The 15,169-nt window shown below is 32.5% G+C and overlaps 2 protein-coding genes across 2 annotated transcripts in view; one reads left to right on the forward strand and one right to left on the reverse strand.

The window, feature by feature from the left end:
- The window catches only part of LOC117121898 (S-adenosyl-L-methionine-dependent tRNA 4-demethylwyosine synthase TYW1-like), a gene marked incomplete in the record, with an annotated part of 19,271 nt that extends 11,366 nt beyond the window's left edge, over window positions 1-7,905 (reverse strand). The window contains 6 exon segments of the mRNA XM_033267292.1: window positions 361-460; window positions 1,375-1,566; window positions 2,826-2,933; window positions 3,045-3,146; window positions 3,287-3,408; window positions 7,790-7,905. Coding sequence (XP_033123183.1) covers window positions 361-460; window positions 1,375-1,566; window positions 2,826-2,933; window positions 3,045-3,146; window positions 3,287-3,408; window positions 7,790-7,874 — 709 coding nt within the window.
- Window positions 7,906-8,109: 204 nt separating this feature from the next.
- LOC117121954 (malectin-A-like) lies at window positions 8,110-13,990 on the forward strand. The gene is made up of 4 exons (XM_033267387.1): window positions 8,110-8,554; window positions 10,083-10,262; window positions 11,255-11,312; window positions 12,640-13,990. The coding sequence occupies exons 1-4, from the start codon at window positions 8,210-8,212 to the stop codon at window positions 12,873-12,875; spliced, it is 819 nt and encodes a 272-aa protein (XP_033123278.1). The 5' UTR covers window positions 8,110-8,209; the 3' UTR covers window positions 12,876-13,990.
- The last annotated feature ends 1,179 nt before the right edge of the window (window positions 13,991-15,169 follow it).

Below are 15,169 nucleotides of genomic sequence, written 5' to 3' on the forward strand. Positions count from 1 at the left end.
AAATTAATTATATAAACATAGTGGGTTTTTAAAACTATATATTATTATTTCTAAAAAATAATTAGCATGCACTATTAAATTCTACATGTATTAATGCACTTACTTAAATATTGACAATTATTATGAAATATTTAATTATCATTATGATTATCATACTCAAGTCATTTTATATCCAGTATGATAATGATTTATAATACGACAAATAAAATTATTAAATTATTTAGATTAAAACAAGGTTGATAAATGCATTAATACTATATTACATTACATATGAAAAGAGCAATATGTTATTCATGGTAGAGCAAACACAGTGAATACATCATTATCATAATGACGTAGAAAACATGTTTCTATGCTTACCTCCATGTTTGCTTTCTGTTTCATTTTCGTTGCCTTTACCTCTTTTCATGAGTCTCACAGCACTAAGTTCACTCAGCATTCTATCAATATCTGTGCTAACCTAAGGATCAAATATATATTAAAACTGAAATTAACTAATCATTTTATATGAAATATATATTAATCAAGTTTATAATAATAACACATAGTAATAATAACTATATAATATAAATTATAATAATATTACTAAAACTTAAAACACAACTTTAAAGTCCCTAATAATTAAAAAATTTCAATACATATAATATTAATGAAGGATTCATAATTGCTAAATTAAGAATTTTTAAATAAATACAAGTTATTAAAACAATAATTATAATAAAAAAAATGATTATTTCATATGTGATTTGGAAATCATTTGCAATGAATTACCATAAGAACTTGCATAACAATAATTAATTCTGACATAAAAACAATTATTTTAAATATACGATGTATGGATTGACCTCCATAACAGTACAGGGAGTGTTACAATCCACTAAAGGAAATCCTGTATTTTATATAAGACTTGGAGTTCACTGTATCAGCGTAAAGATATACTGTACACGTATAATCCCACCTCTCTCTCGCCAACAACTAAACTGACTGCCAGTACACACTGTGTATACGCTGATCTGGAGATTGTCACATACAGTTGTCTTGATTTCCTATTCAATTCAATCCCTCGCTCTCTTTTACTTCAACTGGAGGGCTGAACGAAATGCAAGATTCAACGGTGTAATGGTTTTGGATGAGATTTTTTAGCCATTGATCCTATGTGCAATATGACCCCTGTGCATGTTTAACAACACATAGTACACTCAAAAGGGGAGGGGGAAATTATGTCCTGATACATTTCACCACCAGAATAATCCCACTGAAATAAGACCTTGGATAATTATGGCTTTATCCTTGGTGTATTTCATACTGAAAAAACAATCTAATTTAATCCTAATTTCTACCTTGACAAATGTACACATACTGTATTTTACTTACAGTGTTGTAATGAAGTTTATATTCAGAGTTACCAAGTCCAAAGACAGCATATTTAACTCCTTTTAATAATGATTTTTGAACACGAAAATCATTAGTTGACTCTTCTAACCACTTGTAAAACCAAACTGCATCATCAGGTGGGTTTCCATCAACGTAAGTGGATACCACAAATATATGAATATTCTTGTCATTCTATTATCAAATTAAAATGATCATACAGTAATTACAAATTTATTTGTATGGCACTTTGCTATACTCCAATATAAAACTAAAAATCACATATGTCCAAGTTTAATAGAAATCTGACAGTCAGTCTTCTATTAAAAAAACAGATGATCATCATATGTAAAAAGTTGTACAGTACATCAATTAATTTTTAAAAAATTGAATACAATGTGGTCAAATTGAGACAAAGCCCACACACATCATGAATACAACAAGTCTCTCAGTCTGCCTGATCACAAAGAGAAGACTCAGTGCCAAATACATGTTTGTGGTTTTTTTCTTATTTTGAAATTTACGAGTTGTGACTATCAATTTCTTTTTTTTTCATTTAAAAAAAAAAAGTGAACTATCATATTCAAATATTAAGTTCAATATGAAATAAGATAATTATTCATTATTGATAAATAATTAAAGAATATTAATTATTTTACAGAAAATACATATTCTATAATAAATATTTAATATAATTAAATTAAATATTATTAATTTCATTTTACAGAGGTAATAAATTATTATAATCAAATCTAACTTCATAAATAGACAGTGCATTACATAGAGAAGTTCTATTAATGTTATAAGAGCCTCAAGATCTCAAGACATAACTGAAATATTAATCCCTTTTCAACCAAGTACAACATTTAGAGTGAAATGATTGTTGTAATACAATGATTCTATAAATAGACACCACTTCTGATAATAGCATATAGGCTTATAAAAGTAATTTTTCAGGTGAAGAAAGAAACATGGTGAAACATGTTATTAATCAAACAAAAGCTTAGCCAAATGAATAATTGATAATGAAGACATTATCATTTTAGTAATAATAATTGTCATTGAGAATATAATTAATATGATGGACTAGATATCTAAGTAGAAAATTGTATAAAATGAAAAGTTCAGTGTAGTAATACAATACAGGTTTCCATCCAATTATAGACCACTTTTGGACCAGGGATTCCACGGTTTTTAGCAGCTTTGGTTTCTAATTATAATAATAAAAATAGAAAACATTTGTTAATATGGGACTACAGAGAGGTGGTCTTTTTTGGGAGGGGTCTTTAGTTAGAGGGACACCTGAAAATAATTTACATTTATGACATTAATATGAATTATTAGGTAATATTTAGTATCTGATTAATCTAATTTAGAATTTTTTTTGTCAATCTCGTACAACAGCCTATAAAGGGGATAAAAATCACAGAGGGACAATGAAAAAATCTACATACTTCTGCTTCATTTAAGATGTGTTTTTCAGGGTCAAAATCCTTCAGGTCAATGACATCTGGGTGGATATCTTGTTCCTGTACAGCATCAGATAATAACTGTGAAAATTTCTGAAATGGAAAAATAACCCTAAAATTTATTGTATATCTAGATTTTCGTATTTTTTTAGTGTAGTCTTATAATACACAGCCAAATATATAATCTTCTATCGTTAGTCTCACCTTTGCTATTCCTGTTTGGGTGCCATAAAATATCTTCACACAACCATCTTGCATCAATTTATTTTCTGTTTCCATGGTAACTGATTCATCTTCATGTCTATACTGAAATGAACATCAAGAAAATTACAATTAAGATGCTGCATATGTTGATGATACAGTTTACATAAAGAAGAAATGAAAAATATTTAGATATTGATGAATATTGTGATGCTTATGATGACAATAATTGTAGAGATAAGTACCTTCTTATCTGCATTCCTCCAACTGACCACCCATAGCACTCCCACAAGGCCAATAACAAATGCAAGTGCATAACTACAAGGCAATACATCCCATATTTTTCCAAACAAGATGTTGCTTATTTCTGCAATTTAAATAATATTATTAATTATAATATAAAGTTAGGCATTTATTTCAAATTAGAATAACTTTGTGTACCACCAATGTACCACAGACGTTTATGTTTTTGCACACCTATCTTCCTAGCAATGTATTTGCAATTTCTTAGTTTTTGACATATCTGGAGCTGGATGAATATATAGAGAGAATCCCACTGGTATGTATATGCATCAGTGTACATCCATCACGTGCAAATCAACAGGTGTTAGTTCTTTTGTTATTTACTTCTTTATACCTAAATTATATACAGATGGAGCAGTGACCAGTTTGGTACCTAAAATTGGGGGATCCAACGACGACATAAAGGCAGCATTGCTTTCTTTCACTAGTGCGATACACAGGGAGTAGTGCACAGACCACTGTTGGGGTAAGATCATTTGATTGATCGCTCTCACCTCCTCCATGCAATGAGTTAGACATATTGCATTTAAAGCATTTTTCATAAATCATACTTTGACCAGGGAGTTGTTATTTAGACAACTCCCTGCTTTGACCAAAATTCAACCAGATTTTTTTTCTTGTTGCATTCCATTCTCATTACTGTTCCTTAATAATTAAGCGAGTACAATCAAACTTGTTTTTGGAGCTGCATTATGGACTTGTCAACACGCTTATCGGCATCTAAGCCTTCGACCACTGACAATCCAAACATGCCAGGCAGTCTGACTGACCAAATGACAAGTAGCCAAAGCCAAAATCATTCAATCGACTGAACTGTCTACCATGATCAAAGACACTGTGGTTGAAGCCGTCCTCAACGCATGTAAAGGTCAAGAATTACATTTCCTTGCCAATACCAAGTCTATACCAGAGAGTATCGACAAAATATGTGACAGAATAACACATGCATTATCTTTTTTACAGTACTAACTGATGATTGGTGATTCTTCTTTTTCTACTGTATGCCTATCTGCATAGCTTTGAACTGACCCACTTCTGGTGGGCTTGTACCGCTTTCTTGAAGTTTGTCCACTGTCCCACCTAATCCCACATTTGACAAATATATATAATGACCAATTTTAAAAACAAGACAAAACCTTGCACACCAACTCTATCGTGATACAACACTGTCTAAGTTTAGTACCTATGTATGTACCAGAGACAACTCAAGTGTAGCGAGGGCAAGGCATCAGTCACCTTCTACCTATGACCTTAAAAAGCTGACATTCCATGCAGTACCTCATGCCTCCAAAAATCAATAAGACTCTGATAGATCATGGCCACTCTGCCCTGACCTTGATTTGCCTAAGAAAAGTTATTGTATTGAAGTCAGTGGAACATTCAAAAGTGAACAGAATAAAACATGTCTGGAAATGTGATGTTTTACTCCAAAAATCTCATGTGCTGTTTACAATTAAACATCCGCAAATGGTGTGGTTATATTATGTCAGAAAATTACATTAACACATTGTTGTAGCATTGTTTTAGTTGCAAATTATGTTATAAATACATATTTATAGTTCCACAAAAAGCGTTTTGTACACCAAACTGTTTACGAACGTCAAATCGTTAGCTGGGCAAAGACGTTTAAACTTCTGCTGTACAAGGTGCAGTGAGAGCATTAAAAAATTTTAATGGTGAGATCAGATGAGATAAAAAGGACAGAGAAAACATTGATGGGACATGATGTACTGCATCAACATAATCACCTACTGAAAATAGTAATTGAAGGACATTGCATAGGAAAGATGCGAAGATAAGGGAGAAAGCGTATTGCTTTCTTGGATGACTTGAAAGAAGGCAACAACTATGAAACATTAAAGAGAAAAGCACAAAACTGAAATCTCTGGAGAAACTGGTTGCCTGAGGACCTGCCAGCAAGAGGCAGAGCACAATAAAGTAAGTAACATTGTTTATTTTCTGAGGTTTCCAGTCAATTCACCCCTAGCAAAGTCATCCATTACAAAGTCACCCCAAAGTCGGCTGCCAACAGTAGAAAGTCACCCCTTACACAGACACCCCATATTAATTGATTGTATATTGTATATTCCTTTTTATTGTCAAACTCATATTAAAATTACAAATTTGAAAATTTATTTACTTGTGACGAAAAACAAAGGAAACAACCATACAATCAAACAATACAATGATTAAAAGGCCAACACAATAAAACCTATCACATACAGTAGAATTATGTAAATTTCGCCTAAAATGTTCAAATGTATTGTGGAACACACCTAAGCTATATAAAATTAGAGTTAAAATGTTAAAATTGTGAAAAGGGTTCTATAAAGTATAATGGTAAAATTTTACAAAAAGCCCAATTGGTTGAAATTGGGAAATTAAAAGCGTTGTTTCATGGGAGCTGCAGCTTAACTGGTCCATTTGTCATTGTACTGTCGCATAGCGGAAGGGAAGAACGAGTTTCTAAGATGTTTTGTTTTTAACCTGGGATGGAGAATTGTAACAAAAGTGTAACACAGCAATTAAGAGGGTGGTGTGTATCTGACATTATTAGTCTTATTTGTGTTTACACTGAACTGTTTCATTCTTCTTAAGAAATATATTCAAATTTGCCCCATAACAAAGTTGCCCTCATCAAACTCACCCCTATCAAACTCGCCCCCTCAAAAAAATTGCCTACTAACAAATTCCCACCTAAACTTTCTTCTATACTTCTACTGTCGAATTAGAATGTCAACGCCATAAATGTGGAAACACTGATGATAAAAAAATTGTTTTATTATTTGTTGTTAAAAATAAATATAAATGTATTACCATGATATAATTGAATAAAATTTATTGTATTTGATAGCAATTTGATGAATTTTATTTATGAATGTGCGACTGACTAAACTTCATAATACTATAGAAAATGCCTTCTTGACTACTGTATTACTTTTTATACATTCCACATTTTAACATCACAATCAGCTTACTATAACAATAATTATATAATATTTGGCAAAATCTGCAGAGAAACTGGCTGTTATTTTCCAAAATGCACGGACGGATTTCTATGCCTAATTTTTGCATGAAGGATGTCCCTCCCTGCGCAGATCTTACTTTATAATTAGTATGGTCAGTGGTAGTAGGCCCTAGTATCCATAATTTGACCTAAGCCTAGCCGGTGCTAATGCATAAGTTCACCTCATCCTCAAAATCAAACTTCCAAGTGGTAATTTTCTGAAATATTCATGTATTATGCAAAACATGCCTTAACCTACACGATTTACACTACTATATGACACATCCAGCTTGTATTATTAAGAAAAATTCGGTTTTACTGCAGCTCTGTCACTGTGCGCAACTAGATCCAAAATGTGTATAGTTGCGCACAGAGATAAACTGCCCGTCACTGACTTAATTGTATCCTATTCATTATCACTGTGCGCAACTACAACCAAAATGGGTGTAGTAGCGCACAACGATAAACTGCTGAGAAGCGATTGGATGGGAGCGACTCAAGAGAGCTGCGGTAAAACCGGACTTTTTAAATTAATACAAGCTGGAATTGTCATATAATAGTGTAAATCGTGTAGCTAAAGGCATGTTTTGCATAATACATTAGTATTTAAGGACTCTACAACTTGGAAGTTTGATTTTGAGCATGAGGTAAACTCATGCATTTGATACACTGCCCATCAACTGAATTGAATTTTATCCTATTCATTATCACTGTGCGCAACTAGAACCAAAATGGTTATTGTAGCGCACAGTGATAAACTTCCTGTCACTGACTTTCATTGTATCCTATGCATTATCACTGTGCGCAACTAGAACCAAAATGGGTATAGTAGCGCACAGTGTTAAACAATTGATTCTCTAAGTTACTAGAAATCATATATATGTGATTCTGGCAACCATTTCATTTACAAGATGGCCGATAAGCGATCGGATGGGAGCCACTCGAGAGAGCTGCGGTAAAACCGAATTTTTCTTAATAATACCAGCTGGAATTGTCATATAATAGTGTAAATCGTGTAAGTAAAGGCATGTTTTGCATAAGCCATGAATATTTAAGAGAATTACAACTTGGAAGTTTGATTTTGAGGATGAGGTGAACTTATGCATTAGCGCCGCCTAGCCTAGGCCTTTGTCATTTGTGTCTAGATAGGCTAGCTGCTAGCACTTCAGGATAGACCTAGCTAAGCATTGCTTAGGCCCTACTGGGAGTACCAGTTGTATCCTAGGCCAAGGCTAGTCTTAGGCCTACGCCAAGGGCTACCAGCCAGGCATAGGTCTAGACTAAGACTAGCTGCGGGTAGTAGGCCTAGGCCTAGGCTAGCTGCGGGTAGTAGGCCTAGGCCTAGTCGTAGTAAGCCTCGGCCCCAGACTCTCGAGTCCTACCTAAAGAAACGGTTAAATTGCAAAGACTATATATAAATTACATACTACGAATTTACCTTTCGCATCAACATATCTACAACTTCCAAGTAAAACAAACAATAATATTAAATCGCCAGCGATCCAATTCATGGAGGCTGACATTTTGTAAAGTTAATGCCTTATGGGATTGCTGACAATAATTAGTTAAATTTAGATGAAAACAATGAACGAATTTACCCCAAAATACTTTCTTGTAGCACTAATAATAATGAAAAGAATGTATTTTTTATTTAAAATTGATTCATATATTGTAAAAATAAATTTGTTAAATATTCTAACATATTTAATTATGCATTTTTAATTGTTTATTTGACATTTAACCTTTCCATGTGTTGTGTGGCTTAATCTGATTCGACCGACCGGCGAAATCCTCGTAAACAATCTGTTGTGTTGTTCTTGTTAATTGTTGAGAGTGTCTCTGCAATTATACTTGCAAGATGCCACATAATCTGGAGATAATATTTTGCATTGCACTTCAAGGTATACTATTAATTCAAGTTTCAGCTATAGGGAAGGTTATCTTTGCAGTGAATTCAGGAGGAGAGGCTCACACGGATGAGAATGGTATTCGATACAACGAAGATACACTCACCACGGGCATAATATCTGACTTCGGCAGGAATATGCAGATCAATAGAGTTCGGCCTGAAGATATGATACTATACCAGACGGAGAGATATCACTATGAAACATTTGGATATGATATCCCGATAAAAGATGATGGCCGTTATGTTCTTATCTTAAAATTTTGCGAGGTTTATTTTACTTCGTCGTTGCAAAAGGTGAATGCAGTAATATAAATAATTAACAATTTATTCCATTATTATTCAGTTCAAACAGCCAGCTAGGCCCAAGCCTTGCCTATAATGATCATATTAATATGAGATGTTATTTGCATATGGATGGAGGAGCAAGTCTCCATGGTTACTGTTAGGATTTTGGTACATATGCTACATCAGTTATCACTTGTTTGTTTTTAATTTGAAACCATATTGCAAAGAATACACCAAAATAAAAAAATGAAATGAAACTTATTTATAATTAATTGCTAGGAAAAGGTGCACATTGTAACACCTGTGTGTGTAATAAGTAATATATTGACACATACCAATTTTCTGCAAAATCTGTTTGGAAATCAAGTCTGCTCCTATTTACAACTTCTACTTTAGAAATGTGTTGATGGATTTCTTCCAAGATATAAATTTTGACAAAACTGAAAATTTTTTATTTTATTTAAGTTTTTGTTCCTTTTTAAAAATTTAATAGTAAATTGAGCTGACGATACAAATTCACAGTATTTTTTTTTAATGACTGGATGTAAATTGACCATAATGAATCTGACCTTGCAATATAGTAATACATCACAACTGTTGATTGTCTTCATACATTCCAACATTACAACTGTTGATTCATATCATACATTCCAATAAGTTTAAGCTTGTGCGGTGATGCATATCGAATCGGAAGGGTCACCATCTTTCCTGTTGTATACAATTTTATAGTTGAGTGCAGTGCATCTGTAAATGTACTTTACCATTTTGATGATAAAAAAATTGCAAAACGACATGCAGCAAGCCGTCAATTTATTAACAATAAGGTATCAAGCAGATGTGAAAAGCAAACATCTATTTACAGTTTACCTCATTAATATTAAGGAAAATCTTTAAAATACTAATTATAGGAAATCCCTATTCTTGAGGATGCAAGTGATAATTATTAATTTCAGTTTTATATTAGGATACGGTACCTTACCTACTCTACATCAATGTTTACACACAAAGGGAGATGTATACTTCATCTACAAATATTTAATAAATATGTTAATTTGGTGAAGGCGCTAAATGTAAAAAAAGAAAATTAAGAGAGAGTAGTACTCGTACAGAGAATAAATTAGTTTTTGTGTACTTGTGAAAATTTAATTTGGTTCTGCATTTTAGGAGGATCAAATTTTGGCTTGTGTGATGAAGTCTGTTTAGAACTATGGAGAAGGGTGGGTGACATTTACATGAAGGACATTGTGATAAGCACCTGCACTACAAACAAGAAAACTAATTAATAAATAATAGATGAACTTCAGTTACTTGTATACAAACTGATAACATCTTGAAAAATATTAGTGTGCCATTTTATATTAATTTTTAAATTTAAACCTTAATCTGCAAGTAACCAACTAAATTAAGTTGAAGTACTACAAATGCATAATTTATTTTTTCATTTTTTGAAAATTAATTAGTAAACCTTGAGCATGATGGACATTTTTTAAGGAATTTCTCATTTTTTTAACATGAGTGTGTTTTTTTTGTTCAACAGGTGTTTAATGTTCGTATGAATGGACAACATAATGTTGTTACCAACTTAGATATTTATGACAAAGTGGGTCGAGGTACTGCTCATGATGAAATTATCCCGTTCACTATCGGCAAGGGTAAATTAACAGTGAAGGGGGAAGCATCAACGATCGGAGCATCATTATCAATAGAGTTTGTCAAGGTATGTCACAGAATGTATGGTTTTTCATTTTTGTTTTGTTTAGTAGTTTTTAATATACTCTATGTTTAAATATCTAGCACTGAAGGAGATGTACCTGAACAATTCAATATAGCAATACTGTGGATAAAGCCATTATTTAACACAATACATTTTTATTTGTTTGATGATTTTTTTTAGTTAACTATTGTAAAATGTCTTTATATGCGTATCATGTTGAAAATTTATATACATAATATTCATTCAAAATAAATATTATTATCATTATTGTTGTGCTGCTTTGAAACATTTTTAAAAGGAATGATCAAAATCCATTTCTCAAAGTAAATCATCACCAAATCATGCATTTTTGCCAAATTTCATTGCAGAAAGAAAATAAAATTGCAACACAACCAAATGATTTTTAGTGATTACATTATTTATAGTGTTAGGACATTTATATTAAACAAAAACCAGTGAACCCATGAAGAACTAGAATATAAAACAAGATATCAATGATGGCATTGATAATCACTAACATTTACATGAATTACAAAAACAGAACCTTGCAGCATTCTGCTCTCTATTCGAAAAAACTAGTTACGAGGCTTTAATGTGGAGTGGTCTTTGTGTGAAAAGTGCAGCACATCATTGTTCAACCATCAATCCACTGCTCCATGTTTGTCTATTTTTTTCTTTCAGTAATTATCCATTGTACTGATAACACACCTTTTCCAGTCAATGCTTGGAATGGAACATTTCAGTGGGATTGTATTATTCACAAGTTGATAATAAATAAAGCATTAAAAAGAAGGGGTTTTCTTTGCAATGCAAGCTTTTGAATGCCATTGCCTTTTGGAAATAATGGGTTAGATGATCCATGAAGTCTTGCTCAAAGGAAGATCTTAGCCACGTATTTTAGTATGCCTTCTCAATTGTGTGTTTTCCTCTAGATTTCACTGTTTAAGGTAGAGCAGAGATGAATTCATTTAATTTCTATTATGTTTTCCTTTCAGGGACAATATGATAATCCAAAAATCAATGCAATTGTAGTAATGAAGGGAACAGAAGATGGTAAGCACAGTACCACTTTTAATAATAATAAAATAATTTTAATAATTATTATTGTTATATTTGATTATTTTAATGATCCATAGAGCTATTAAACAACTAGAGTGCTGACAAGGCAACGAAGCAATGCAGAGTTGTGTATGTGTAGCAGCCAAGACGGCCATTTGAAGAGCGCCACCTTTAGACTTAGTATACAGTACATGTTATAACCATAAATAAGCAATTAGTAGAGCTCCACATAGTACACTATAGGAAAATTATTATACAAAGGTTAGATTTTATGCTTGAAAAAATTTGCTGAGGGCCTACAAGGCCCAAAGGAAATTTTTGAATGCATGAAATCTAAGTATAATAATTTTCCATTTAGTGTATGATGCATGCTCTACTAATTGCTTTCTAAGTCAGTCGCTGTCTTTTAATTTTAGTTTTTTATAACCAACTGTTGTAGCAGTCATCGGTTGCTATAGTGATATGATCAGTATACGTGTGCGTATTTACATTTAGCTGTGCGTATGCTGATTTTTGTTCCTGCAGTACGCGTTTAATTAACTGCACATCAGCAGTACAGATACGATGAATAACTATTGTGTTAGAAAGAACTTGTTTGTAATGCTATTTTGATAGACTTTCGTCAAATAAACATTCAGCATTCGAGGGAGAATACATTCACTGACGTCCTTTTAGGTTGGTGCATGCAGACAGGTAAAATTGTGCGATGATTTCATAACTAGGCTAGGCTACAGCTTAGTAGTAGTAGTGACGAAAAAATGAGAATTTTTTTTTGCACACGAACCTAAAAAAAAAATCAAGCCAAGCGTCCACTAATAGAAAAATTAGTGGATGCTGGGGAATAGGCAAATAACATTGGGATTTACAGTGATGACGTCACGATTGACTTAGTAAATTATTAAACTAGCGTAACAATAAAGTAGGGCCTGCGAAAGGAAAATTGAAATCGCTAATGTTTCAACATATGGGTAACTTTGCTGTACTGAAAACTTTCAGGTGTTAATTGAGGGCGCCATTGAAAATTATGCTTTTAGCGTATTATGATTGGCTGAAACATGGTACACACGCAGCTCTGCGTGTTTCGAACATCGAATACATTGGATGTCATGATCATATATCAGTATACTTACCAAAATTTAAAGTATACAAGTGTTGAGGATTTAGTTTTGTTTAAGGTATGTCATGATAATATAACTCATAATCATTTATAACAATGTTCAAGGCACTAAAACATTCCCCATAAATAAGTTTCTTGTGTGATCAACTTCCTCAATAATAACAAACTCGGCCTTTAATTAGGACTGACAATTTTTTTTTCCAGATGTACCAAAGCTTCCACCAATTCCAGGAAAAGAGGAAAATATAGATGCATTTGACGAAGATGAAGATGACGAAGATGAAAGAACAGATCAAGTAAAACCAAAGGAAAAAGTAACTGTTGCATCTGGGCCAAAAACTGTTGATCCTTATTCTTCAAATGAAACTAGTCTCCTTTTTCCTATATTAATAGCAATTGGTCTTTTTATTCCATCGTTGTTTTGTTTGTGTCGACTTTGAGAATCGATTTCTGAGTGTTTAGTATCTATGTCTATTTCCTAAATATTTTAATAAATCAACAGTTACCAAGGTTCACTTTGATGAAGATTTAAAGGAGCTTTTAAATTGCGAGACGATGTGACCATAGAATTTAATGTCAGTGTATGCGCAGTGGAATACATGATGTCATTACACTCTGGATATACTGTAATGAGTGCAGTTGAAAGCTCACTATATATGTATGTTGTTTGTACCGGGCACCGGTATGGTAATTCTATTATTTTTTAAGGAAACCTTGGCAATTGTTGGTATGTTCAAGTTTCTCATAGACTACAGTCATCAACATTGATTGGTGTAGTCTGTGTGTTTGTTGTACTTTTATTAACAAAAATTTTAAGGATTGGCTATTACTTAGAAACATGCTGGAGATGAAAAAAATATCAAATTGTGCTGTCTTGTATATTTTGAATTTGTGTTGTAAAATATTCATTTTTTAATATTAAGAATATAGTTCATTTGTAAGGAAATGAAAAAAAATATATCGCAGCTTTAACTAATATGAAACGATACCAAGGTTGTAAGTGGTGAAATAATAGTGGCATCATGATGCAGTAATAAATAGTGTCCGATGGTCACAATGCACTAATAGATGTTCACCAAATAGATGGTGCCATGGTGATAGGTTGGGTTTATAGATGGGGCAAAAATACAGTTTTGGTTGTATATGTGACCGGCTCTGGCAAAACCCTCCGTTTGTCGCATTTTAAAATTTCCCACAAGCACCCAAAACGTTTGAGCATCAGAATTTTTTAAAATGTTCATGTTTTTGCATTTTATAAAGGAAGATATATTGAAGTGTATTAAAATTATTTTTAAAATACAAATCTTAATAATAAACAATTAATTTTGGAGTCTTTGGAAGCTGTTTTCTTAAAACCTACATGGCTGATATCCATTGAATTAAATATTCATAACTTTGCTAATACTCAACCAATTTACATCAAATAAACACTGTTTTAAAGAAGACTTCAGTGCAGAATTTAAAAACACCAACTCAATTTAGAATTTTCCCTACAGAGGTTTTTGCTGGAGCTGGTCACATATTTGTTTTAGTTTTATAGAGTACAGTATATTAATCTACAGTGAGTGGGTGGGTTGAGGTGATGCTCAGCACTACTACACCACTCCTATTTAGATGCTTAATTCAGGTGACTATATTCTAGATTCATATCTGTATGAAAGACACCACTGACGGAAAACAAAACCCTTGGAGTTGAATAAAACACAATGGCATACTACATTGTCTTGCACTGCAGGAAAAAAAACATATGTACAGTAGTGTTTACATAATACTTGGTTAGCAACTTATTCATACATTTTACTGATATATTAATATTACAGGATTATATTTTTGCCATGCATATGCATATTGTCGCCTTCACCACAAAGTCACGTCTGAAAAATTAGTAGTTTTAAGCCAGACACTTACTGCACACGGCGTGATTCTATGGAGAATGCCAGTCTCGGTCTGGAATCGTCTAGTGCTCACAGGGAGGCGAGCTGGATTTGGCGGAGTGGAGGTGGATGCGTTGTACAACCGTCATATGCCAGAGTGAGTGGCTGGCTTAAGTACTGTACTGTTGTTTTATACTACGCAAAAGTGCTTCACAACTGGACATTTTTTTTTTCTTTGTGGTGATAGCAAGGTAACAATAAACATACACAAAAATGGTGACACATTAATATATATAATAATAAATATATGTTTACCAGCATCTTATTTTATTGGGGCTCAGTTGGCCTCTAATATTAATAAAAATGTTTCACAAGGATTATTTTTTATAATTGACGAGTAAACATTTGATGCTTACACATAATTTTTTAGTATGATTCCATGTTTATTTTGTCATGTTCTTTGTCATCATGTTTTCATGATTTATGCAGTATTATAGTTTTGGAACACTTATTTGTTGCACTAATATTGACCAGTCTGGGATAACACACAAAACCTTGGAGTAAATATTCCTTATTATGTAAAAAGTACATAAGTTAGAAATAAAAGGGATTTAACTTAATGTCTTTCAGTTTACCAAACCTTATGTTCTAGATGTGTGATTAATGATTTAATATTATTTCTGGTGTTACATAATTGAAGCACAAGACTCCCAATATACAGTACCATTCATTTGCAATAACATGACCCATTATTTACCCATTCCTATTTCAAGAATTATAAAGATGTTTGACAAAATCATGTCTCATTAGAACTTAAACCAAAGACGATCCCATTTATGTTGTTCCTCGAAAGTGGTAGT

Source organism: Anneissia japonica, unplaced genomic scaffold, assembly GCF_011630105.1.
Source record: "Anneissia japonica isolate Jap-2015-1 unplaced genomic scaffold, ASM1163010v1 scaffold352_len1594369_cov220, whole genome shotgun sequence".
Classification (NCBI taxonomy): Eukaryota; Metazoa; Echinodermata; class Crinoidea; order Comatulida; family Comatulidae; genus Anneissia; species Anneissia japonica.